The 25,418-nt window shown below is 51.8% G+C and overlaps 12 protein-coding genes across 12 annotated transcripts; 7 read left to right on the top strand and 5 right to left on the bottom strand.

Moving 5' to 3' along the window:
• Positions 1 to 593: 593 nt before the first annotated feature.
• AUEXF2481DRAFT_25296 (uncharacterized protein) lies at positions 594 to 1,955 on the top strand (the record flags this gene model as incomplete). The annotated part of the gene is made up of 1 exon (XM_013492529.1): positions 594 to 1,955. The coding sequence occupies one exon, from the start codon at positions 594 to 596 to the stop codon at positions 1,953 to 1,955; it is 1,362 nt and encodes a 453-aa protein (XP_013347983.1).
• A 445-nt stretch (positions 1,956 to 2,400) lies between these two features.
• Positions 2,401 to 5,291, bottom strand: AUEXF2481DRAFT_894 (uncharacterized protein; the record flags this gene model as incomplete). The annotated part of the gene is made up of 4 exons (XM_013492371.1): positions 2,401 to 3,804; positions 3,863 to 3,980; positions 4,036 to 4,721; positions 4,779 to 5,291. 4 exons carry the CDS (start codon positions 5,289 to 5,291, stop codon positions 2,401 to 2,403), a joined length of 2,721 nt encoding a protein of 906 aa, XP_013347825.1.
• A 481-nt stretch (positions 5,292 to 5,772) lies between these two features.
• AUEXF2481DRAFT_173532 (uncharacterized protein) lies at positions 5,773 to 6,929 on the top strand. Its single transcript, XM_013492912.1, has 3 exons — positions 5,773 to 6,009; positions 6,063 to 6,606; positions 6,705 to 6,929. Exons 1-3 carry the CDS (start codon positions 5,862 to 5,864, stop codon positions 6,727 to 6,729), a joined length of 717 nt encoding a protein of 238 aa, XP_013348366.1. The 5' UTR covers positions 5,773 to 5,861; the 3' UTR covers positions 6,730 to 6,929.
• Positions 6,930 to 6,942: 13 nt separating this feature from the next.
• AUEXF2481DRAFT_25293 (uncharacterized protein) lies at positions 6,943 to 8,052 on the bottom strand (the record flags this gene model as incomplete). Its single annotated transcript, XM_013492528.1, has 1 exon — positions 6,943 to 8,052. The coding sequence occupies one exon, from the start codon at positions 8,050 to 8,052 to the stop codon at positions 6,943 to 6,945; it is 1,110 nt and encodes a 369-aa protein (XP_013347982.1).
• Positions 8,053 to 9,212: 1,160 nt separating this feature from the next.
• On the bottom strand, positions 9,213 to 11,009 carry AUEXF2481DRAFT_891 (uncharacterized protein; the record flags this gene model as incomplete). The annotated part of the gene is made up of 1 exon (XM_013492370.1): positions 9,213 to 11,009. One exon carries the CDS (start codon positions 11,007 to 11,009, stop codon positions 9,213 to 9,215), a length of 1,797 nt encoding a protein of 598 aa, XP_013347824.1.
• Positions 11,010 to 11,936: 927 nt separating this feature from the next.
• Positions 11,937 to 15,149, top strand: AUEXF2481DRAFT_25291 (uncharacterized protein; the record flags this gene model as incomplete). Its single annotated transcript, XM_013492527.1, has 2 exons — positions 11,937 to 12,041; positions 12,159 to 15,149. 2 exons carry the CDS (start codon positions 11,937 to 11,939, stop codon positions 15,147 to 15,149), a joined length of 3,096 nt encoding a protein of 1,031 aa, XP_013347981.1.
• A 179-nt stretch (positions 15,150 to 15,328) lies between these two features.
• On the bottom strand, positions 15,329 to 16,330 carry AUEXF2481DRAFT_889 (uncharacterized protein; the record flags this gene model as incomplete). Its single annotated transcript, XM_013492369.1, has 1 exon — positions 15,329 to 16,330. One exon carries the CDS (start codon positions 16,328 to 16,330, stop codon positions 15,329 to 15,331), a length of 1,002 nt encoding a protein of 333 aa, XP_013347823.1.
• Positions 16,331 to 16,593: 263 nt separating this feature from the next.
• On the top strand, positions 16,594 to 19,175 carry AUEXF2481DRAFT_35283 (uncharacterized protein). The gene is made up of 3 exons (XM_013492651.1): positions 16,594 to 17,008; positions 17,258 to 18,654; positions 18,708 to 19,175. The coding sequence occupies exons 1-3, from the start codon at positions 16,987 to 16,989 to the stop codon at positions 18,936 to 18,938; spliced, it is 1,650 nt and encodes a 549-aa protein (XP_013348105.1). The 5' UTR covers positions 16,594 to 16,986; the 3' UTR covers positions 18,939 to 19,175.
• On the bottom strand, positions 18,977 to 19,813 carry AUEXF2481DRAFT_35282 (uncharacterized protein). The gene is made up of 2 exons (XM_013492650.1): positions 19,352 to 19,813; positions 18,977 to 19,290 (listed from the first exon to the last, which is right to left on the bottom strand). Exons 1-2 carry the CDS (start codon positions 19,396 to 19,398, stop codon positions 19,029 to 19,031), a joined length of 309 nt encoding a protein of 102 aa, XP_013348104.1. The 5' UTR covers positions 19,399 to 19,813; the 3' UTR covers positions 18,977 to 19,028.
• Positions 19,814 to 20,832: 1,019 nt separating this feature from the next.
• Positions 20,833 to 22,329, top strand: AUEXF2481DRAFT_61472 (carbohydrate-binding module family 42 protein; the record flags this gene model as incomplete). Its single annotated transcript, XM_013492799.1, has 1 exon — positions 20,833 to 22,329. The coding sequence occupies one exon, from the start codon at positions 20,833 to 20,835 to the stop codon at positions 22,327 to 22,329; it is 1,497 nt and encodes a 498-aa protein (XP_013348253.1).
• Positions 22,330 to 22,394: 65 nt separating this feature from the next.
• AUEXF2481DRAFT_35278 (uncharacterized protein) lies at positions 22,395 to 23,414 on the top strand. The gene has a single exon (XM_013492649.1). The coding sequence runs from the start codon at positions 22,892 to 22,894 to the stop codon at positions 23,297 to 23,299; it is 408 nt and encodes a 135-aa protein (XP_013348103.1). The 5' UTR covers positions 22,395 to 22,891; the 3' UTR covers positions 23,300 to 23,414.
• Positions 23,415 to 23,592: 178 nt separating this feature from the next.
• AUEXF2481DRAFT_72153 (uncharacterized protein) lies at positions 23,593 to 24,638 on the top strand. The gene is made up of 2 exons (XM_013492838.1): positions 23,593 to 24,084; positions 24,142 to 24,638. Exons 1-2 carry the CDS (start codon positions 23,793 to 23,795, stop codon positions 24,402 to 24,404), a joined length of 555 nt encoding a protein of 184 aa, XP_013348292.1. The 5' UTR covers positions 23,593 to 23,792; the 3' UTR covers positions 24,405 to 24,638.
• The last annotated feature ends 780 nt before the right edge of the window (positions 24,639 to 25,418 follow it).

The following is a 25,418-nucleotide window of genomic DNA, read 5'->3' as shown; positions in this document are numbered from 1 at the left end:
CATGTTGCTACCCATTGGCCTTGCAATCTTCAGAGCTTCTGATCAGGGGTTTCCATAGGCTCGAATTGAAGCTAGTCGGGGGCAAAACTGTGGTATGATGCGTTCTGCACGGGAAGCGGCTTGGTTGGAAAATCAGCAAAGCACGCAAAATACAGCCTGGAGGCTTTGAACCGTCGCCAATTTTCCGTCATGAGTGGACTGGAAGTAACGATCGATCGAGACATTGATATCTCAGCATAATCCAAGGTATCGGACGGTGTGAGGTAGTAAGTTGAGATACATGATCATGGCTAAGTGGTCGAGAGGACGACCCTGACTCGGGTAGAGGTGCACCGAACCCCGCGTCGAAACGCCCAAATTTTTGAAATCGTCAATCGTCACACGGCCAACTTTCTGACACCACCTCGACCTTTCAATTTTCCAACCCTGCCTTCGATCGGAACGTCTCACTCAGACTTCGTGTACAGTGACCATCCGCCGACAAACACGATCTCCAGCGACGCGCAATATCAACAGAAATCGAGCACCTTGAACCTTATTCCCACGGACGAGAAAGAGAAGGAAAGCGTACCACAAGCCAGAATACATCCAGAATGGCGTCCCGCGTACAAGAGTTGCCCGACGACTTCGATGACAAGATCGACCTGAACAAGGCACCGGTCGAGACGCATGGACCTGCACCAGCACCGACTGCTGACGGCGGCCTTTCATTCGACATGATGATGCAAGCCGCTGCCAAACACTTGCCGCCCAAGAAGGATGCACCCACACAAGGCGACCCGTCTCAGCCCGGCGCAGCGATGCCTCCTGCCATGGAGACGGCAAGACAGTACACAGCAGACGAAATGTGGCAGATGCTCAACAAGTCTCCACTTTTCATGACCGAACTCGACGAGACGGGTGAAGATGGTGGAGAGAACGTGGCTCTGGAAGCTCTCAAGGCACTCGCGTATGAAGGAACCCGCGCCGAAAACGCTGCCTCATTCCGCGAACAAGGAAACGACAACGCTCGTCTGAAGCGCTGGAAGGACGCCCGCGAGTTCTACGACCGCGCTCTGGGAGCCTTGAAGTTGCCTCAAAAGACTGGCATTGCAAAGGAGGGTGATGAAGCCGCCGAGCACAACCTACACGAAGAGGACATGGTCGAACTCGACGAGGAGGAAGAGGCTCGTAAAGAGAAGGAACATGAGGAGGCATCTCTGGTCAACCGCGCACTCTGCAATCTCGAGATGAAGAACTACGGCTCTTGCAACCGCGATTGCGCTGCTGCCTTGAAGATCAATCCTCTGAACGTCAAAGCATACTACCGCAGCGGCATGGCCAACTTCCACCTCGACAAACTACCCGCAGCAAACTGGTGTTGCAATCTAGGCCTCAAGATTGATCCTACCAACAAATCTCTCCTCATCCTCCAAGACAAGATCGCCAAACGTGAAGCGCAAATCGAAAAAGCAGAACGCGAACAACGGGAAAGAGAAGAGAAAGCTCGCAGAGAAAAGCAAACATTGGCATTGGCATTAAAAGGCCGCAACATCTCTACTCGGTCAACGACAACAGCACCACCTCAACTCGAGGATGCCGCTATCCAACTCGAGAACCCTATGGATGCAGCCTCGACTCTGACTTTCCCCTGTCTACTCCTCTATCCCCTTGATAACCAGACCGACTTTATCAAATCCTTTGCGGAAGATGAGTCAGTAGGCCAACATCTCGAGTACATTTTCCCTCTGCCTTGGGACGAGGACCACCAATACATGCCCGAGAAGGTCGAATGCTACATCGAGACAAAAACCGGCGGTCTAGTCAAGGCAGGCAAGAAGATGGCTCTGCTGAGAATTTTGAATACTGGCAAGGTCGAAATCGTAGACTCTTTGCTCAGAATCAACGTCGTGCCAAGCTCCAGAGCTCAGGAATGGGTGGACAATTTCAAGAAGATCAAGGCTGCTGCAAAGTAAGAATTTGCCAAAGAGAATCGAGATGTTATACGCCATATGAGCCTCTGTGAGATCATGCAGGTGGAAAGGCAAGGGATATCTATTCGAGGACGATTTAATAACAATTTAGCTCATGCAGTCATGTACTGCACCTCTGCAATCCATCTAGGACCAGCTTTAACAAGACTTGTGAGAACGTACCTCGAATCCCAAGCGTCGGCCCTGCTCGCCGACTCGACATCCACAGCACTGGCGATCATTCACAGAACGACAGATCTGAAGAGTCAATCTAAAACGATCTTTGAGGCTGGACAGCTTCTTGCACGTCCATCCTTGTGCTTGGAAATTGTGACGTGAAACCCATGGGTGACTTGGAGATTGTGAATGCTAATTATGTATCAGAGTAGAGAGCCTGTAAGCATTCTATACATTCTCATCCCCCTCTATTCCTACTCACACTTGACCACTAGGATGGATTGGCGTCATTGTCGGATTCTGTTTTTGTGGCTCCTGCTTCTTGTTGAACATCCTTCGTCACTTCTGATGCAATGACAAGATCGTTGGTGCCTAGCACCGGTATGATTGCCGCACTTAAGCTGGTGTCATCTTGGTCTGCCTTGTCATATGCGATGGTGCTCAGACTCTTGTCGTCTGTGCTCGAGGAAGATCCTACGACTGTCGCCTCGCTCGAAGGAGAGCTCGATTTCGCACCATCGCCAACATCCTGAGGCTTCTCTGCTTTGCCATTTTCCTTACTTGTTTCCGTTTCTGGAGCTACGACAGGAATGATGTTTGGGATGACGATGGTCGGCGCATCTTCGTTGAAGGTGTCGTCCTTCTCATTGCCCTCGCGAACTTTGATAGTGACACCGCTCGCTTGAGAGTAAACTCTCAGACCGAGCACAAGCAGAGCGTTCCATGGATCATCGGCGTACCAATCATTCTCGTCCTCACTTGATGATGGGTAGATATCTCCGTCCATTTCGCTGTCCCACTCGAAGTCATCGTCATCAAGCTCGGCGTTGGGATCTGAGTCGGCTGCAGCATAAGGAGTGGTCCTCGGGCCCAGAGATACTGGCGGTGGCGGTGGTGGAGGCGTCGAAGGCCCAGCAGGCCTCATGTTTTGAACCATCGGCGGATCAACTGGCATAGGCGGTGGAGAAACAAAGACAAGACCTGCTCGTCTCAGCAAATCATTCATCTCCCTATCCTTCTTCTCCCTCGCAATACGATCTTTACGCCTCCTTTCCCTAAGTTTAGCCTGTTGTCTCAATCTCCTCATTTTCGACTGACGATCACGAGACTCTTTTCTAGCCTCTCGCTTTTTCTGCTTCCTAGTGTCTTGTTCCTTTTCTCTCAGCTTACCTTTTGCAGTCGCAAGCTCAAAGTTTCTACCTACTTGTAGAAGCTTTTGCTTTCGGTAAGGTGCTTCTGCTTCGATGACTGATTCTGCGGTTTGTGAGAGAACTCGTGTGGGTTCGACCTTGACCATGACGTTGTAGTTGCCGGCTTCGAGGTCGAGGTCTACACTGACTGAGCGGGTGTTGATGTAGTTTCCACTAGAAACGTGCATGCTGCGAGCTAGCCATTTTGTGCCATCTTTGCAGTCGTAGACGCGGAAGTGGAGGCAATATGTGTATCGCCCTTGGAGACCTTGAAAGTAGCTTGAATCTAATTGGGCGAGTACAAAGACGACGGGACCTGCACGGGACAAGCTGATGTGGAAGCTGGTGTCGAGGAAAGTGACTGCACCTGCAGGTACGCTGACTGAGGTCCACTGCTGGGTCAAGGTCCATGACTCGTCGAAGAGCCGAGTACGCTGAATGGAATCGAAGTGTTTTAAGAAGTTGTCGAGAGTCACCCAGAAGACCTGAAAGTAGAGTCAGCTAATGCATCAATCGATCAGAGTCGTGAGATCCAAATCATACACCAGGATCTTTGAAGTCGAACTTCAGCTGTTCTACAAGCTCAGCATTCCATTCTTCGAATTTGTGATTGAAGGGACCATCGAAGTTGTCTGTGTTTTTATTGTTACCCCAAGGATTTCTGAGCCGTAAGTCAGCAACAGTTTCGCTATTGTGTCCTCTTCGGAAGCGCATACCTAATCTTAAGTAGCCGAAGCTCTTTATGCTCAACAGCTTGTAGCACGGCATAGGCATGTTTACCAAAGCTGCCAGCTTCCTTGTAGTGGAACGCTCCGCCAGCGAAGAGGTAGGTCTCGTTGACTCTCATTAACTGCTCCCATAGTCGTGACTTGTCCATGATGTCACTCGGTGCAAGGTTGATCGATACACCGCCAGTAAGATCTTCGGTGCCCTCGCCTACCCACCCTCCATGCAGAGAGCCGTAGTCGCCATGAGCTTTTGCGTATGCCTTCTCAATCAGTGGTAGCCATGTATCTTGACTGTCTCGACAACGGGCAAAGTACAAGGCCTCACCGCCCTTTTGTAAACTCTCCCTAAGCTTGCCGATGTCGTTACTGTTGTTGAAGGTGCTTCGGGTCTGCCTCTCGTCTACATATTTACCAACGAACAAATCGTCACCGTCAGAGACATGTATGAAAAGGCGATCGTCCACGATTTCTGGTATCCAGGTTCCGTCCCGGAAAAAGACAAATCCGTATACGCCTACAGCTTCATCGCGTGCCACGCAGAGGCGTTGCACGAGGCCTGGTTTTGCAGCTACAGAGACGAGGGCGGCGATAAACCAGCAGTTGCCCAACGAACCTTGCATCACATCGTCGCCGCAGGCCCCCTCTGCATTGAAGGTCGGCTTGTCAAAAATGTCCTGCCAGACGATGAGTCAAGCGTACAACATGCAGTTCGTCCGATACAGTATACGTACCTGGACTCTCTTGACACCTGATGGTCGTATCGTGCCGGTGGTATTGTCTTCATCTACCAACGGAACAATGCAGTCGTGCTGGGCAAGGTCAAGCTCGAACTGCCTGTCTCGATATTTCTGATTCAGTCGACTGCACTCTGCCACAATGGCTTGAACCTTGGTCTGGCACTCTTCCTTGGCCTGCTCATAAGACGCAGCAGGACTCTCTTGGGTATGAAGACCATTCTCCTCGCCACTAGCGTCTCTGAGTGTCTGCTCGAGACGACGACCCAGAGCAGATGTGTTGAGAGAGCGGTTCGGAGACGTTGCGAGGAAACGATCCCAGTATCTATAGAAGTCGTCATTTTGCGGCTTGTTGTTTATTGATGCGATGGAGCGGACTCGACGGGGAGCATTTTCGTGAATGAGACGGATGGCAATAGGAGTGACTTGGTCAGGGGTGGTTGTGCCACTGGATGATGGGCGACGAGAGTGCTTTTCGGCAAAGGCTCGCGCCAGAAGGAGAGGGTCCATGGTTCTTTGAGAGCGATAAAGCCTTAGCGTGTTCAAGCACAAGAGGGCATCAGGACTTCAATGGCAGGAGCGAAGCACTTGCAAATCGTGAGTAAACAAGTATCACTACTATAAGTGGCTACGAAGAGATGGCGTATAACAAGATGGAGAGCAGCAGGAAGCAGTCGAGTCGGCGTGTCGAGAGTCTTATTCGAGCAAACATACAAGGTACATGGCGAGGCAGGCGGTCGGAGCGGTCAGCTGTCAGTGGATTCATCAGAAATGCAGGTTGATGGAAGCTCGACAAGGCTGGCACTGCATGGTTAGTGGACAGCTGCCACGTATCACACGAGCAGCCGGCAACATGTAGACGTGACCGAGCCCAACGTAAGCGGGTCTTGTGAATGATCGAGGCTCAGATGCATATTTGATAAGCATCGCGCCTGATGGAAGGAAAGCGAGGAAGACATGTCGCTGTCCGCTGTCGCGTGGGAGCAATGACGCGTGCTTGGCAGTCTGTTGATGGTCGAGAATGCGACAGCCTCATGATTGGTCAACTTCCTTCTTAGCATCTACAAGACAGATACAGACATGCTTAGTCTATTCCAGACGCGCTTTCAGCGTCTCGAGACGGCGCTGAACACGCTGGTCGAATCAGTCGCAGCATACAATCCCTCCGTCTCAGCAGCAGATGCACTAGTCGCAGCTGACGAGGACCTGGACAAGAGCTTGGAACAGCGTACGCCTGCTCTGAACCTTACTAGCTGACAATGGCTCACTGAACGTGAACAGTCGCCGTACACCATGCAAATTACTCACGTATTCTCGAGCTACGAGCCACGGCCGATGCCCTGGACGAAAAGATCAAGTCCACCCTACGGACGCTGGCCGACACACGCAAGGAACTACTCGATATACCCGCTGCGCAATCTACTGCCAACACACGTCAAGTCGGCGTAGAGGAGCTGCTGTCGTACGCAAAGTTCATCTCAAAGACCACAGTACCACCCACCTTCCGCGGCCACATCTCGACAGAACTACCCTCACAACCACAATCCGCTGCAGTCGATGCACCAATGACTCAAATCACGAACGGCATGGCCACTCCTGCACAAAACGGCGACAACACGAGTACAAGCGAGCAAGCAGAGCAGAATGGGAACAGAGCTGTAGCTGAAGCAAAAGCTATGCTAGAGCCCTTGTCTCAGCTAGACTGGGTTCCCTGGCCATCCCAACAAGTCATTCTAATGGGCGCTCTGGCCACCGTTCAAGGCATGATTGAAGACGGCATTGATCCGACTACTGTGCTGAGTGCCGAAGAACAAGAAGCGGCAGACAAAAAGCGAGCAGAAGACGAGGCAAGACTTGAAGCAGAGCAACAAGAAAGAGAACGCAAACGTAGGGAAGAATGGGCTGCTAGGGGTGGTGGTAGAGCCGCTATAACGGAAGACGTCTTTGACCCCGATGAGCTTTAGTGCGCTCCTGAGGGAAATCCTGAGGACAAGGTCAAAGAAGAGGACGAGGAGAGGGCCAAGAAGAACTACATACATTAACGAAGAGGAAACGTTATTTAATCATCAAAGGTGCCTCTCTTTGTAAGTCTATGTCCAAATTCTATCAGTCTAGCTATCGGTCCATCATGGTATTGAATATAAACAGTGAACCGCGCATCTCAAACAGCATACGTAGGCCAAGTAGGATACTCCCAAGCCACAGCCTTGTCCATCAACTCAACATCCAACCCCTTGTCTCCAGCACAAACATACAAGAACTTTGTAAACGCCACCTCGGACCAATAACTAAAAGTAGTGTTTCCAGGTACAAACACAACATCTCCTTGCAGCAACTGAACAGTCTCATTAGCAAGCTTGACCTGCAGAGCTCCCTCCAGAACCTCAAACGCCAAATGGTCAGTAAAGCGACGAGACGGGATCGTAGTGTTTGAGAGACGACGAGAGGTTGTTATGGTGCCCTCTGAGAACTTCTGAGCGCCTTGGGTGGGTGTAATGAAAGGTGCGATGATCTGGTATTCTTGTTCGCTGTTCAGCCACATGGGGCCTTGGTTCTTGGCCACGTAGAAGGGCGTGTTTGAGTTGCTTGGAACGGTATTTTTGCCAGTGTGCCATGTTGCGTTTGAGGGTGCTGAGCCATTGACAAGGTCACGGCGAGGTGAGTAGTCGAGTTGAGCGTAGACGTCAAAGGATTCGAGGGCGGAGATCATAGAGGATGATGAGCCGGCTCCTGCATCTGCGGCTCCCGAGCTTGAGCTGGGGACGTAAGGAGAGGATGTTGCGGAGCTGTAGTTGGAATCTGCGATGGCGAAGAAGAGGGCCTCGAAGCCTCCCGGTTGGATTACACCCAGCATTTCGGTATCCGGGTCTAGGACTTGAAAGGTATGGGTCGTGTTACGGGGAACAGCTCCATAATCGCCCGGAAGCATGACGCGAGCCTCTTCATCGCCATACTTGTTGGTCCAGAGCTGGAATCGTCCTTTGCTGCAGAAGAAGTTTTCGTAGTGTTCTTGATGGATATGAGGGAGGACACCAAGAGCGTCTGATGCGGGAGAGCTGGTCATCAGGATGGAAAACGCACCACCAGATGATGCACCAGTGACGGGAAATCTGTAGATTTGCTGTCCGACAGCGACGGCCTGAGCATTGGCATATCTCTCAATGACATAAGGGCGGACATGATCAGGGGCGTTCTCGACATAGAGGGAGCTACGAGCTGCAGCGCCAACAGAGAGGGCGACAGAGCCAGAAATCAATGAAGAGATATGCATCTTCCGAATGAGAGTAGAGATAGGGCCTGGGAAGAGAAGAAAGGTGATATCTGGTGATCCAGGAGACCACACCGAGGGCTACTACAATACTTATACCAATTCACGGCATCCAAGGACCTACCTGTAGATCTTTGAGCCCTACTTTGTCGGCCACGAAGAGCTGTAATACACTGACAGTCACCGAACTCCTCCGCACCCATCCGTCAACAAATCTCGCAACCAAGCAACTACCGTGATGTTGAGATCGACGAGGCAGACCCACGCAGCATACGAGGGGAATCTTCCATGATGATCACACAGGGCAAACAACACAGACCTGACATGCGCTCCGTTTTAGGCCAGGCGCGGTGCAGCAAGAGGACCGAGTTGATTAAAGTGATGCTCCGTGCAGCGTTCATGAGCCTGTCTGGCGTCAACTCTGAAGCAGAGCGAGTCAACCCATTCGAGGGCTTCGGTTGAATCGGTTCTGTGACCTAGGGCTTGATATCGGACATGCTCTATTAAGGTTACGAGAGGTTTGACGTTTCGTGCGTATTGTAGAAAGATTTGGGTGACGAAGTCTCTTTCATGAGACAAACTTGGCGAGGAATGGGAGAGCGTCGTGAAATGCACCTAGGATTGCGGACCGGTCTTCCGTACGGCCGCTGTCCAATTACAATCTCCTGCTGTGAATGTGGTTCGCTGGACTTCTAATTGACAGTGTAGTGAGGTCGTCGAGGCGGAGTACTCAGTGCTCATGGTCAAATGTCACATGCAAGGCCCCGGAAGCGGGTGGCTTTTGTTCCGTAGGGAAGCCGCAAAGTCAGTTTGAAGCCAAACTGTTCTTGGTTAGACTTTCTACTCTAACCTGACAGCTAAACTAATGAAAGAGAATGCCCTATAACTCTGCCGCATGTAACGAGTAGGCAAGGGCTAAGGGCTGCAAAATGCCCGACAAGAAAGTTCAAGAAGTTCAGCTCGGAGTTGCATCGCCTTGCCCTAATAACTGCTGCGCATGCAAACGCGTATCGTTGCTCGCTCAACAAGCCTGATAAGATCCCAGTGTCTTTTCGCAAATGAAGCCATCAATATCAATCACACCCCGTGGAACGCCGTCAACACCAGCCCTCGAACGCTTGGGAATCACTTCAGGACGTCACAACGTAAGAAAGCGTAGGTCATTAGATAGTGACGGCGACCTCGGGACGCTGGCTTGCGATCTCGCCGCCAGCTCCCATCTCGGCCCAATCGCCCCAGAGGCCTCTCTTACCCCGGATACGAAGGGGTGCACCCAACTCGTCCGAGCCTTGCTCCACCTTGACGGCATCCTTTGTACCGAGAACGAGCACCTCGAAGAACATCTTGGTTGCGTCTTGCTTGCTAGTGCGTGCCTCGGGGCAGAAGTCGGTGAAAAGAACGCTACGTTGAGCGCGGGTGTTGGGTGATGGTGGTTCACCAGTTTCGTCAGAGAAGTGTTCGCGCAAGAGGTGAACGGCGTGCTTGGTGCCAAGCGAGACAGGACCAGAGTCGGCAGGGTGAAGAAGGGGCATGGTGGTCTCGTCGAAAGCGGGGGCGGGAGAGTAAGCCTCCATCTCGTCTTCCTGTGCGGGCTCGATGATGGAAGGAATATCATCACCGCCAAACGCGGGAGCGATGTCATCAGCACCAAGTGTGGGGTCTTGAGGATCTGCAGGTGCAGGTGAAGCGGCAGTATCGAGAGCGAGAGGCTCCTCCTCTTCCTCAGGAATCTCGATTTGGGGAAGACCGCTGTCTCTCTTACGCTTCAGCTCACCAGCTGTGCGCACGACCTCGAGAGACAAGACACCTCTGAGCTCGGGTGCCCAGCCCATGCTACGACCGTCACCAAGGATGTTGGAGACGAAGCCACCGTTCTTTTGCATCTCCATGAGTGCGAGGAGAACGGGGTCTCTAGGGAGGAATACGGGTGCCTTGAGGATTTTGCTGCGGTCCTCTTGCTGAGCACGAATCTGAGAGTTGTGCAATTCAGTGTTGAGATCAGCAGGCAGGACCTTGCGACGCTTGGCGCGCTGTTGGGCTTGAATCATGGTCTCGTCCTGTTCGATCTCGGTAGGTTGTTGCTCGAGCTGGAATGTTTGCTCGAGATCACGCTCGACGCTTGAACGAACAGATGAGAGTGGCGAGACACTATCACGCTCACGGCGAACATCTGCACGGCCCAGTGCCTCGAGGTTGCTTTCTTCAATCTGAAGATCCAGACCACCCATCTCAATGTCGTCATCCATATCCAAGGGAGCCATCGAAATGTCCTTCTCAACAGTAGGCTCGGGAACCCCGATATCCAGATCCAGGTCGTCATTAAAGAGCATGCTCTGATCGTTCATCTCGGGGAGCGCCGTCTGTTCACGTCTACCAATTTCGATGCTGGTATCCAAGCCTCCGGCGCCCTCAGTAATATCGCCAATGTCAAGACCCAAATCATCATCCTCCAGCTGAAGCGTTTGACTGTTGTCTCTGTGAGTGTTCATGCTCTCGGGAAGAAGTTGGCTGGTTCCCCAGTCCAGTAGGGTGGGATCTTGGCCGGGTCCAGGAGTGCTGTCGAGTAGGAGCTCATCAAGATCAGGCATCGGTGCAAAAAGGTCGAGTTCTGTGATGGTGTCGGGAAGCACCAAGGCGGCAGGGTTTGCGGTATGGGATTGGTTAGAAGGAAGGTCGACATTTCCGGGTCGGAAGGCGAGTTTGATCTTCATGAGAGCTTCATTGCAGTCATCCAACAGATAGCGAGCCTTTCTACTGTAGATACGAACGACACCTAGCAAGAGCTGACCGCTCAAGCGCAAAGCGATAGGGGCTTGGTCATTCTTGATGATGGTATGGACACTGCTGCCGATGTCTGATTGCAGGATGTTGTTCTTGGTCAATTTACGCTCGATGTTGGCAGCCAGCCAGACACGGGCGAGCGGGCCCGTCTTTGACAGAAGCGTTTCTGAATAGAACATGGTGTGTGGTGTTGTGGAGTATGCAAAGAGGATTGAGCGTCGGTGTTGACTGACGACAGAGGGACGCGCGACGCGTCTCGCTTTTGACTTTTGCTCTTTGCGCCTGTCGCAAGGCCACTGCACACGCGGCGCAAGACTTTCGTATGGAGTTTCGATTACCGCGTAGGTCGATTAAGCCGTAGACGAATTGTGGAAGAGTTTCGGCAGTTTGCGCGTATAGACAAATGGATGATGGTATGGGAAAGCAGGCAGAGAGCGAGAGCGATCGCGCTTCGGTCGGTCGAGCAACGCCCATCACGTGCCCCGGGTCATCAATACCATTGAAGCTTCAATCGATCCTCGTCCACAATGAGATTCAAGCCATCCATCATGTGTTGGACAACGTCTTTGCGTCAATAGGGAATATTCCAGACGTGTCTCGATTGGGTACTCTCATTGGCATTGTCGCTTGTGTAAATCATCAACCATGTTGGCAATTCATGAAATGATGGAATGCTCTGTAGGTACTACCCAGAGAGGTCGCCAAGCCAAAGCGGAAATCAGGCTCCGCATGCATACGAATGCAGCAAGAGCATCTCTCTCCGCGTGGCCGACGTGGCCCATGAGATGGCACGGTTGCATGCGGGAAAATATCATGCTCCACCAGAGTCCAGCAGTGCTAGCAGATCAGAATCATATCAGGCACGATTCCCTCACCCTCACTTGGGTGATCTAACAATAGGAGAGCCGCAGCTTTCTCCACATTGCATGTCTGGCTAGGCCACGTACCCTAGGCACTACTCGAGCGTTGGGTTATTTGATCCTTTTGCTCTTACCCTTTACACTCCCACATTCGACGCCCAGTTGTTGTGCCATTCTCGTGTCCGGCCCAGTCTCTGCCGTGGATTCCAGCGCATCACGGCTCCATGTTGACGGCCATCCATTGACATGTCCCGTTCGTCCACCCCGGCTTTGCCCATGTACAATGTCTCTAGACAAGATCTAGCACCCCCTGAGCAAGCCCGTCCACCCTTGAACAGACAACGGACTCCGGTATCTACTTCACCTCTCTCTTCGCTGTCATGCCCCGTCAATTCCTCCCCACCGTCCTGCGCGATTGCGCCTCGAGAAAGACGCCTAATTGCTTGCTTCTAACACATCCTCTCCCAGCAAACCGTCACAGCCAACCATGCAGTCCTTACGCCACAGGAAACCGCTACGCGCCTATCCACATCGCTGACCCACGGTCTACAACCGAACGAAGCTGCCACACGTCTCCACAGCGATGGTCCAAACGAACTTCCTCACGAGGAGCCCGAGCCGCTATGGTTGCGCTTTGTCAAGCAGTTTCAAGAGACGTTGATTCTGTTGCTCCTGGCGTCTGCTGCCGTATCGGCTGTCATGGGCAACCTGGAGGACGCTATCAGTATCGCCATTGCAGTCTTGATCGTTGTTACGGTCGCATTCGTACAGGAATACCGGTCTGAGAAGTCTATGGAGGCCTTGAACTCGCTCGTGCCCCATTCGGCTCATGTCATCCGTAGTGCGGAGCGCAGGCCTGACACCGATACTCTCGAGGAAGCTGAAAAGGTGCCTTTGGCCAATGCCGAAAAGGCGTCTACCACGATACCCGCTGGCCAATTGGTTGTAGGAGATCTTGTCCTGTTCCATACTGGCGATCGCATCCCTGCCGACATTCGTATCACTCGTGCTGCTGACCTTTCCATCGACGAGTCCAACTTGACTGGCGAGAACGAGCCAGTCCATAAATTCGCCGCAAGCATCACAACAGCAAAGAGAGAAGGTTATCCCAGCTCGCCTGTATATGCATCCGAGGCTTCAGGAACAGTTGGCGTTGATCTCCGACTCAATGAGCAGAAGAACATCGCATTCATGGGAACTCTGGTTCGCTCAGGCTACGGACAAGGTATTGTGATCGGTACTGGAGGCGGCACCGAGTTTGGTGCTATCTCTGCTTCATTGCAAGAGATTGAGAGCCCTCGTACACCCTTGCAACTTTCTATGGACAATCTCGGCAAAGAACTTAGTTACATGTCGTTCGGAATCATCGCCTTCATCATGCTCATTGGTTTCATCCGCGGTAGACCATTCCTGGAACTGTTCCAAATTGGTGTCTCTCTCGCCGTCGCCGCTATCCCCGAAGGTCTACCTATCATTGTCACAGTCACACTGGCTCTTGGTGTGCTACGGATGTCAAAACGGCACGCAATTGTGCGTAGACTCCCGAGTGTTGAGACGCTCGGCTCTGTCAATGTCATTTGCAGTGACAAGACTGGAACTCTGACCATGAACCATATGACTGTTACCAAGATGTGGCACTTTGATGACGAGGCACCTGTAGATGTAGTCAAGGTACACGCAACTGCTCCTTCGGACTCGGCTACACGCACCATTCTTCGTATCGGAAACATTGTCAACAATGGAAGACTGGGCTCCGAGTCTTCTTCTCACGCCACAGCGGCATCAGCAGCCATTCTTTCCTCTACCATGGGAGGTGATTTGGCCAATGCGAAGAGCCGTTGGACTGGTCAGCCGACGGATGTTGCACTTCTGGATCTCCTGGATGCTTTTGGTGAGGATGATATCAGAGTCAACATTGGTAGTAGACGCAACGAAACACCATTCAGCTCGGAACGTAAATGGATGGGTGTGGTCATCCATAATCCTCAGGAGCCAAACGGGCCCGCGACTGCTTACATCAAGGGTGCTCTAGAACGTGTTCTTGGTCGCTGCGATACATACATGACTTCGCAAGGACGTGAAGTTGTGCTAGATGAGCAGAGACGGCAGGAAGTCCTAAAGGCAGCTGAGAACATGGCTCAAGACGGCCTTCGCGTTCTCGGTCTGGCAAGTGGTCCGGTTCGCGAATCTAAAGATCGTCGCGTGTCTCGCGGCACCTCTCCAAAACCCGATGGCTCTTCATTGGCTGAAGAGGACCATCTTTACACAGGACTCTGCTTTGCTGGACTTGTCGGCATGAATGACCCCCCTCGCAAAGGTGTGGATCGCTCTATTCGTCGTCTGATGGCTGGTGGTGTCAAGGTCATCATGATCACTGGTGATGCCGAGACTACTGCTGTTGCCATTGCGAAGAAGTTGGGCATGCCTATCAACATGTCGTCTACGCTTGGTTCGCCAGTCCTGCGTGGTGATCAGTTGGATCAGATGAGCGATGAAGATCTCGCCCAAGCAATCTCGACGACATCGGTCTTCGCAAGAACGAGTCCCGATCACAAGATGAAGATCATCCGCGCATTACAATCGAGAGGTGACGTCGTAGCCATGACGGGCGATGGTGTCAACGATGCTCCGGCACTCAAGAAAGCAGACATCGGTATCGCAATGGGCAAACTCGGAACAGACGTCGCCAAAGAAGCTGCCGATATGATTCTCACAAACGACGACTTCAGCACAATCCTTGCCGCCATCGAAGAAGGCAAGGGTATCTTCCACAATATTCAAAACTTCTTGACTTTCCAACTCAGTACTTCTGCTGCTGCTCTGGGTCTGGTAATGTTGAGTAGTGCGTTCGGCTACAAGAATCCTTTGAACGCCATGCAGATTCTTTGGATCAATATCCTTATGGATGGCCCGCCTGCTCAATCGCTAGGTGTGGAACCAGTGGATAAAAGCATGCTTACACTGCCTCCTCGACCTCGTCATGCTCGTGTGTTGACGCCACGTTTGATCCGCCGTGTCTTGCAGTCTTCCCTCGTCATCATGGCAGGCACACTCTATACCTACATCTCCAACCTCAGCACCTCCGACCTCGCAAGCCACGAAGTCTCACCCCGCGACACAACACTCACCTTTACCGCCTTTGTCCTCTTCGACATGTTCAACGCCCTCACCTGCCGCTCTGCCACGAAATCTCTCTTGCTTGGGGAAATCAAATTCACAGGCCACAAAGCGAATAAGATGTTTAATTACGCCGTGGCGGGTAGTTTGTTAGGGCAGGCGTTGGTCATCTATTTCCCGCCGCTGCAGGGAGTTTTCCAGACGGAAGCTTTGGGCGTGGGAGATTTGGTCAGGTTGGTTGTCTTGGCTAGTAGTGTTTTCTGGGTTGATGAGGGGAGGAAGTGGATTGAGAGGAGGCAGGCGAAGAGGGATTTGCCTGGTCGTTATAGTGGTAGTGTGTAGGAGGGGACAGAGAAAGAGTTGTGACCTGTGCATATTCCTAGAAAGAGCTTCTGTCGAAAATGTGTTTGCATAGCGGTGCAGATAGAAGATACAAATGGGACGTTTATTATTCTGGTTCAAAATTGCAATATTCTTTTGGTTCATCTACATTGTATACATATATCTCAGAGGGAGAACATCTATGCCTTATCGGCAGGATAGAGGATGCCGTTTTGTCTTCTCAGGTCAGAGGTGACAGAGACGATATCGTAGCTCAGTTGCTCAAGCTTGGCAGCAGCATCGGTGTCCTTGTTATTGATGATACGAGCAAACTCCTCGGCCTCTTCTTGCAAGTTCAGATCCCTCTTCTTCTCAGCCAGCTCCTCAGTCTGCTTGGTCTTGCGATCCCAGAGCTTGACGCTGGCAATATCAGTGACGGAATTCAGGCTGATGGTACCGTTCTCGCCGTAGATCTCGGTAGGTGCGAATGAGGTGAAGCACTTGCTCTGTTGGATCTGGACACCGAACTTTTCATATTGAAGGACGATGAAGCCACCAGCATCGGCTCCGGTATGGCAGAGAACGGGAGCATATGTCTGCGACTTGGGCTTGCCGAAGAGAGCGAGCGCGAAGGTGACAGGGTAGACACCCATGTCGACAAGAGAACCACCTGACATGTCAAGGTTGAAGATGTTAGGGGTCTCGCCAGCGAGAACATTGTTGTAACGCGAGCTGTACATGGAGAAGTTGAGACTGGCGCCAAAAATGGGACCCAACTTCTTCTCGTCGAACAAGACACGACGGAGGAGCTTGAAGTTGACTTCTTGAATATGGCGGAAGGCTTCGATCAAGAAGACATTGTTCTCTTTTGCGATCTTGAAGAGGTCCTCGAGTTCGGCGAGGGTAGATGTGGCAGGCTTCTCGAGGATGACATGCTTCTTTGCTTGAAGGATGGTTCTTGCTTGCGAGTAGTGGAGCGAGTTGGGCGAGGCGACGTAGACGGCATCGAGGTCCGAGTCTTGTACGAGCGAGTCGATCGACGTGTAGATGGTCTTGACGGAGAACTTGTCGGCAAAAGTACGAGCACTTTCCTCACTGCGAGAGTAGACGGCTGCCAGCTTCCATTGTTGAGATGCTTGAGCACACTGGATGAAGGATTCTGTGATCCAGTTGGTGCCGATGATGCCGAAGTTGAGAACCATTTTTGGTGGTTATGTGGTAATGTGTAAGCTTGGAAGAAGAGGAAGAATCCTTTCGAGATGATACCAAAGACTACAGATTGAGTATGGAGATTGAAAAAGTGGCTGCCCCTCACAATCGTTGTTGACCCGCGTGGCTGTACCTTCCTCCAGCGGGAGCTCCAACGAACATGGTGGGGTTGTTGCTCTCTCTAAGCCGGTGTCGGTAACAGCACCCACCGCCTCCTCACTTTACTCTGCCTGGAGGCCGCAGCTCCAAGAGGGTACTGTTACCCGCCGCCACTGATAGAAAACAAGGTTGCGCATTCGGGCCGTGTGACAAACGGCAGCGAATTGTCCTGTCCCGAAAGCCGCACCGTCATATGGCAAGAAGGCAGGGACCACCAAGGAGGGGTCCGATGGCAGGAGCGTGACAAGCAGCGAAGGAATTTAGACGCCCGAAGGACTGGACTCGCAAATCTTGACAATTCCTTGGACTTCCTTTTTGCAAACATCTTACGAATGACTCGACACATCACCATGTTGCCGCCCATTAGTGCTTGATCTGCGTGCGCTTTTCTTTCGCATGTCGTGTTTCGCCTCTCGTTCAACCACCACCACACTCGCTTTTCACTTGCCCACCAAGTAATCATCCAACAAGACTAAACTAATCACCCATCATGTTCGGTGGTTTCGGTGCTGGTATGTTTGTCGTCTCGCAAGTCATCACTTCTCTCGAGGTATCAAGGTGAACAGGCGCTATCTTGCTGTTCGCATAGTCAGGCCGACCAAGACGTCCTCCGCCATGGTATCAGGCATGGCAGCAGTTCTCGTCAACTTTTGCAATCGTCAGCTTAGCGCTATGAATGCCAATTGCCTTGTTATACCTCCTAGACCATTCTTCTCTTTCACACGTGCCATACCTCCACCGTCTGACTGTATGCGACACAGCGAGTAATTACGCCAGCTACATCGATCCCTTCAAAGAACGACCGCAACCCGATCCTCCGACACACGTCGGCCTGCCCAATTATGCCAGACAAGAGCCGTTAAGGATCAGAGACTGGCATGATGAGTCCGACCGCCCTGACCTGCGTCGCGACTTCGTCCAGTCGCGAAGGGTGTCGGACATCACTGCGAAGTTCTATACCGACTTGAATGTCCGCTTTGCGGTACCTTGTCCCGTCGACAATCTGGTTCCGACAGACAGCGAAGGTCGCCCATACATGCCTTCCGACGATGAAGACCTGAACCCCACTATGGCCGACAACACCAATTATAATCAGGGCAACTTCGTCACCCGACTAGTCGAGCTGAAGACAAATAACGACATCGCATACCGTACCGTAACGCGCACGAATCTACCCCAAGGCCTGAACAAGATCCGCTTAGGTGACTTCCGTACCTTTTTCACCGCACTGCAAAGCATGAGCGAGCATTGGGAGACTGATCTGGACGACTACTTTGTCTTGGATGACGATGGCAAGAGCGTTCGCGAAGAAGACCACCCAGAGTTTGCCGATCCGGATATGATGATTGATGTGCGAAACTTGGAGGAACCCGTCGAGCTTCCTCCCTCTGCTCCCCTAACATATAGCGAACTCGTCGCACGAGACCAGGAATCTCCCCCCCTCTCGAAGATGATCTCTCATGGCTCCGACGCCTCTTCCGACGACTTCCTCCGGGAGCTGTATCGTGGCAGACGCACCTCGACCGGAAGTAAGATGCCCTGGGTATACCGCATGGATGTCATCAAAGGTTTCATGGAAGCTGCCGCATTCCCTTTTCGCTGCAAGATCGGCTCGCCGCGCGTACATCCGACTTTACTGTTGAGTGGTGTACGTCTGCCTGTCAACTACCAGTCATTCTTGGTGCATCGCGTACCGAAAGAGAAGGAAAAGAGACACATGTTACAAGGACCGCTCATGGCAGCATACGTGCGCAAAGAGCATGAAGATTTTGATGCTGGATCAGACGACGAAAAACGGGACAAGTTGCGATTGGACCAGTTGAAAGAAATTGGCAGTCTATTACACCTCGCGCAAGAGAGGCGTCGAGAAGGACGTAAAGAGAAGATCTGGTCAAAGCCTGCTCCCAAAAGTGGGAAATACTGGTTTAGCGAAATGGCATCGGATGCAGCAGAACCGGAGACACCGGATATGGACGATGCCAATGATCTTATCGCGGCAGCTTTGGGCAAGGAAGCTGCTGCTCACTTCGCGAACGGAAAGAAGAAGAAGAGAACGCAATACGAAACTTGGAAGGCCATGGAGCCGATGCGAAGCTTCTGGGATCCTCATAGCGAGTACCAAGCCATCGGCAAGGACCACGACAGCGATTGGGATACGGTAAGCAAGGCTTGTGTATGAGACTTGTCAGTCATGCTAACAAAGCATTGTAGGTATATGTGCTTTCCAGCATGTACTATCACGTCTCAATCCTCAAGCTTCGAGTCCATGGAGCCTACCTCGATTTCGTGGCTACCGGCAAGTTCCCAGAGACTCTGCCCGAGGACAAGGATTGGTGTCATCCTGTCTTGCAACGGTCTAAGTGGTTCGACCTGTTCAATGTCAACGACAGGATAGAGGCATTCCGCTGTCTCTGGGGCATCATGTGCTATTTGACACGGTGACACATCTACAGAATGGACGACGATTATGACAGGAAAGAAAAAGATGGAGCACACATTATAGACAGGGTAAAACAGGTGCATAGAATGGAGTCATGATTTCTGAACCAACGTACAGATTGTCCAAGGTTTTGGTCCAGACATTTCTCGCACGACCGTCTGGTGTACTCGCCTCTGCTTGCTTGGCATCATGCCATCGGGTACTGGCTTATCACTAGACCAAAAGAGACGCAAAACGTACAGCAGCAGGGATTCCCACGTGGTCACCCACCGTAGTACTAATCTGCCGTTCAACTGCTTATGTATGGCAGAGCGGACGGGATGCCCAGTTTTCAGCTGACTATGGCCGTACGTGCTGGAGGAAAGGTTACCAACGTGTATGACAAGAGAGCATCCCGAGTAACAGCATTTCTTACCATGCCACCCCTCGATTGTCCTCGGTAGTGGACCGAATCTTTCTCATGCCTTCCTGGGACGACACCCTTCTGGTACGATAGAGTAGTCGCAGCTGAGATTTGTCGCCGATACCACCGGCATGAACCTGCCTTTGTCGGATGAATAGCAGCCAGACCGAAGCATAGTATTGCCCATTCTTGGTACAATGAGGCTTCTCGAAAAGCTTCTTCAAAAGCTACCCCTCGATTTTCCCTAATCTTCTTTTATGCCCCCGCATCCACCGGCAAGTCAGACTGATGCCGAACCTTGGCTCCCTCACGCCTGTTCCAAGCCCAGCAAGCCTCGCTCAAGCCCGATGTTTGAGCCACAGCTTTCCCAGATGATGACACTCATCGTTGTTAGATTCTTCGCTATCAAATGCTACTCAGTCTATAAAGCGAACGGGCGCGCCTTAAGATCATCAACACCAACCAATGTCTTCATGAGAAGCTCGGTCTCTCACTCCAAAACCTTCGCGGGCTGAATTGTCAGCTTTCTATATGTGCAATGATCAGCAAGCAAATCCAGTCCATTCAACCGTAAGAATGCTCCGAGCACGGAGGCATACTTCAGGGCATCGGATAATTAAGCTGAGCTAAACGAATGTCACATTGTAGTGATACGCATTCTAATATACGTTTATGGTCAGAGAGCGGGGACTCTTTCCTAGCGAGGCTCTCGTAATTCGTTCCTCGTGACAGGCAACGATGGAAGTTTGAGAGGCGTTCCGAGAGCGCTGTTGTTACGGACGCAAGACGTATGGAGTCACCAACATTCGTTTGGATGACATTATCTCTGCTGTGAAGAAACTGACTACGATCACGTCGGATCTGGCTGCTCAGATCTTCTTGATCAACAGAAGGATGCTCGGCAGGATGATCAAGGCGACCCCAAAAGGATTTCAAGGCTTGACTGCGGGCCGAGGGACGTGGAGAAACGTGTGGTCATGTGGGGAAACGGATTTTCTGTTACTGAACACGCTTCAACAATCATCCGTGTGGTCGTTGTTGCCACCATGCCGATGATGCCGGCCAACAACTTAGTCTCGACTGCTGCAGACTACCCCGAACCCCCACCGGAAGAATTGATGGGGAACTGCGGGGCGCCTGCAACTGTCCATATTCTTGTAGGTGATCAGGACCAATATCAAGGCGACTGTCGGCGGAATGCTTAGCGATACTATGAGTCCAAGCTTGACTTGATCATGAGACTAGACGAACCCTCCCTCGATGTGAGTAACGGTAAGTACAATCATCCTTTAAGTCCCGCCGGATTACGGTAGATATCAGGATGAGCCCGTATGGCTTGACTTGGAATGCTTCTGTTACCACAGCTTTGGGAGTAGCTCGTCTAGACCTTCGAGATATAAATACAAAGGGCAAAGACGTCTCTCTGTCAACCAGCAACTCCAACTCACATTCTCAGCCTACTCTCTCACACAACTCTGTCGACTATCTCAGACATGCGTTCAAAGTCAAACATCGCTCTCGGCCTTGCTGCCACTGGATCATTAGTCGCCGCTGCACCCTGCGATCTCTACAAGAACGGTGGCACTCCCTGCGTAGCTGCTCATGGCACAACTCGTGCTCTATACGATGCCTACACTGGACCTCTCTACCAGATCAAGAGAGGATCCGACGGTTCGACCACTGACATCTCCCCCTTATCAGCTGGTGGCGTTGCAAACGCCGATGCTCAAGACTCGTTCTGCAAAAGCACTACCTGTCTCATAACCATCATCTACGACCAATCTGGCCGTGCAAACCACTTGTACCAGGCTCCCAAGGGTGCTTTCAGTGGACCCGACGTCAACGGAAACGACAACCTGGCAAGCGCCATCGGCGCACCAGTAACTCTGAATGGCAAAAAGGCATATGGTGTGTTTGTTTCGCCCGGTACAGGTTACAGAAACGACGAAGTCAGTGGCACAGCAACTGGCGACCAACCTGAGGGCATGTACGCTGTCCTTGACGGAACTCACTACAACGACGCTTGCTGCTTCGATTATGGAAACGCCGAGACCAGCAACACAGACACTGGCAACGGCCACATGGAGGCTATCTACTACGGCAACAATACAGTCTGGGGTACTGGCTCTGGCAGTGGTCCTTGGCTCATGGCCGATCTTGAGAACGGTCTGTTCTCAGGTCAGAGCCCGGCTCAGAACACTGCCGACCCTTCCATTTACAACAGATTCTTCACCGGAATGGTCAAGGGTAAGCCCAACCAGTGGGCGCTTCGCGGTGGCAATGCTGCATCTGGTTCCCTGTCAACCTACTTCAGCGGAGCTCGTCCCACGGTCGGTGGCTACAACCCTATGAGCCTCGAGGGCGCTATTATTCTTGGTATCGGTGGTGATAACAGCAACGGTGCTCAGGGTACTTTCTACGAGGGAGTCATGACCTCTGGCTACCCATCTGACTCGGTCGAGGCTTCCGTACAGGCCAACATCGTTGCTGCCAAGTACGCAACAACATCTTTGAACACCGCACCTCTCACTGTTGGCAACAAGATCTCGCTCAGAGCCACCACTCCTGGCTATGACACCCGCTACATTGCTCACTCTGGTGCCACTGTCAACACCCAGGTCGTCTCCTCATCCAGCGCCACCAGCCTCAAGCAGCAAGCCAGCTGGACCGTCCGCACCGGCCTCGGTAACAGCGACTGCTACTCCTTCGAGTCCGTCGACACCCCTGGATCTTTCATCCGCCACTACAACTTCCAGCTCCAGCTCAACTCCAACGACAACACCAAGGCTTTCAAGGAGGATGCCACTTTCTGCTCCAACACTGGCTTGAGCTCTGGCAACACCATCAGATCTTGGTCATACCCAGCCAAGAGCATTCGTCACTATAACAACGTTGCTTACATTGCATCTCAAGGTGGAGTTCACGATTTCGACTCTGCCACTAGCTACAACAACGATGTCAGCTTTGTGGTGGGTGCCAGCTTTGCTTAAGAGGTGTTCTGGATGTTTTCGCCTAAAAAGTGTCTTGCACGAAATCGTAACGAGTACGCAGTATGTTTATGATGAAATGGAGTCTATAGCCTTGTCCAGGTTTCTGAGTAGTAGCTATTTGAATAACAAAAATTTGTCCAATACCACACATTTTGCCAGGCCAACTACAGCTCTGTCCATGGACATGCTGATATCGCTCGTATGATGGACACTCAAGGGTATCTTCCATAGCTTCTAGAACAAGTCTCGGTCGAGTGGAATGATCAGGTATTGGTACAGACAGTAGAGTGGTCGAATTGTGAGACGAGGTGAGATGCGGGGTTATGGTCAACAACAGACTTTTGACGAAGGTGATAACCTGCTTGACCCCTGCAATGTTGGAGGTACCTGCCTTCAAGGATGTGTACATAATCCTCAGTCTTGTTCTTTCTTCTCTTTTCGTTGCTGATCTCCACCCAGCGAGCCTCAAGATCCCCTAGAGTCCAACACTTCTATAAGTATGTTAAGCTTGAGATATGATCTCTGTATAACAGAACAGCGCCCGACTAACGGAGCTATAGCAATGTCCTCTCTCCAATACTTCAACGAGAAAGGAGCCGGTCAGAATCACAGCGACCACTACCACTACTCCCAATGCGTCATCATCGGCGACACGGTAAAGTGTGCCGGACAGGGCGGCTGGGACAATGACGGTAACCTCGACAGCGAAGACTGGAAAGGTCAAATCGACAATGCGTTTGACAATGTCGATCGTGTTCTTCAGGCTGCCGGTCTTGGTGGATGGCAAGACGTTTACTTGGTTCGCAGCTATCAGCTTGATATCGCCAATCACATTGACTATCTTGTTGAGAAACTGAAGGAGCGACTGCCTGAGCATCGTCCCGTTTGGACTGCTTTGAGCGTGCCTAAGCTCGCCCTTCCTGGTATGACGGTGGAGATTGAGGTGGAAGCGTATCGTGGAAAGCAGTAGTGGAGAGGGTAGGCGGCAAAGCAGATAATTACGTACATGGCTCACGCCCGGAGCAGAGCAACGACGAGCTGTATATAAGCACCCCCATATCTCGGAATGATTAACTTGACGTATGGAGTCATCTGTGGAGTCATGCTGGGTCGATTATTATTCACGTGAAGAAGAAGTGATGCTGAGGCTCTGCCTTATCTCCCACAGGGCTGAGGCGGTAGTCGGCTGAGCGGGCCGGACCCTGGGCAGCCGGCACGTCATGGGCTTTTGCGAAGACGGAGGACGGCCTCGAGAGTTTGAGGCTTCTCTTGCTTCTTGCACGACGAGAAGAGCAGCATCCAATCTACAACCGCAATTCCACCAACCTACGACCAACACTCGTCGACTCTTCCAACTTGTCTATTTCTCACACACGTTCTCCACATCTTGGCTCGTCGAGAAAGGCCTGAGCAACGTCACAGTCTCACTCTCGAAAGTACCCCTCCATCGATCAGCACACATCATGTCGACTTCATCACCAGTGCCGCGTTTCGGTTCGCCAGGCGGAACGTCGTCTTCAGCGCTACTCCTCGGTCGGCAGTTCAAGCAGATGCAAAGCGACAAGGACATTCCCGGCATCAGCTGCGGCTTGGTCAACAACAGCGTCTTCGAGTGGGAGGTCATGCTCATGCTGCCAGACGAAAGCGGCGGTCTGTACGGCGGTGGCTGCTTCAGATCTCTTCTGCATTTTCCTTCAGAGTACCCACACATGCCGCCGAAGATGAAGTTTGTGACGCCCATCTGGCATCCGAATAGTGAGTGCACTACTCTGTCTGACTTTGCTTTACCTTCTTCTAACCATTTCCTCGTAGTCTATGAAAGCGGCGAGGTCTGTATCTCCATCCTGCATCCCCCTGAAGAAGACAAGTACGGCTACGAATCCGCCGCCGAACGCTGGTCTCCCGTCCAAACCCCAGAGACCATCCTGCTCTCCGTCATCAGCATGCTTTCATCGCCAAACGACGAGTCACCTGCAAACATTGAAGCCGGAAAGCAATGGCGAGAGGACCCAGCTGCCTTCAAGAAAAAGGTCAGAAGATGCGTCAGGGACTCCCAGGAGAGTGCTTGGGACTAGAGTTGCATGCTCTGCTATCATGCTTAGGCGTATCGTGTGAGCCTGGTGCTCTAATGGGACATTTCTCTTGCTCTTTTCTTGCCTTGTTCTTTGATGCATTGGCGTGGGTCTTTCGCTTCGTTTTTATCTTTGTCTCGCTCTCACTCTTATTATGCCGTGTCTTTTGGTGGATCAGCCATGCATTCTGTAGATAGCTCCGGAAACCATCATTTCAACCTCTTTCGACACTTCTTCTTTTTCCATCTGATGCAGCCGTGCTTCTATGGAAGGACGCATCATACATCATCTTGTTGATGATGTCGAGCAGTAGCATTGTCATTGATCTGGAAATCGAGATTTGGGGCAGGGTCACCGTCAGCTTGCTGGGGTACTCACCCTGCCGTGACAATCACGTTGCCGAAATCATCGCCAGTCACACCGTTCTTGTCTTTAATTTGGCCGTCGAGGTCAGTGGTGACCATCATGGTAGTCCTACGATCTCTACGATCTGTATGGCTGTACATGATGGTTGCCTGTCTTGCCCTCCACAACTTCAGGGTTCATCCTTCTCTATGAACTCCACAGCCATCGACATTGATGGACACATACGGTGCCATCAACCTTTCTCAACCAACCCACAGCATACTTTCCTGTCCGTGCTCTGCCAGCAACAGATCACCTAATAATCCAACCAACGAGAACCCCCTCGACACAATTCAACATGAGGCAGAAAAAACCATCAAGGTTCATAGCCTCCACAGACAGTCGAGAAAGGTGGGGTAGATAAGCCTCTTCCCATAAGCACCGTGATGGGCACAACATGCCGAGATAGGCAGCTCCGAAACATTTCGCTTTTCCCTTTTCTTTCCCCTGCAGGTGTGTATGCAGCTTATCTACCTTGCCGCTTCTTCCACAAGGCTACCGTTTTATTGAGAGGTCACACGGTACAGGTACTTATACATGAGGAGCTTAGCTATGTTGCCCTTGTCGTGAAGCCTTTTGCTTTTGTTTCTGTTTTCTTCACCTGGTTTTGCA

This window comes from Aureobasidium subglaciale, assembly GCF_000721755.1.
Source record: "Aureobasidium subglaciale EXF-2481 unplaced genomic scaffold scaffold_1, whole genome shotgun sequence".
NCBI lineage: Eukaryota > Fungi > Ascomycota > Dothideomycetes > Dothideales > Saccotheciaceae > Aureobasidium > Aureobasidium subglaciale.
Note: the sequence above shows the minus strand (reverse complement) of the source record. Positions and strands in the feature narration are given on the sequence as shown.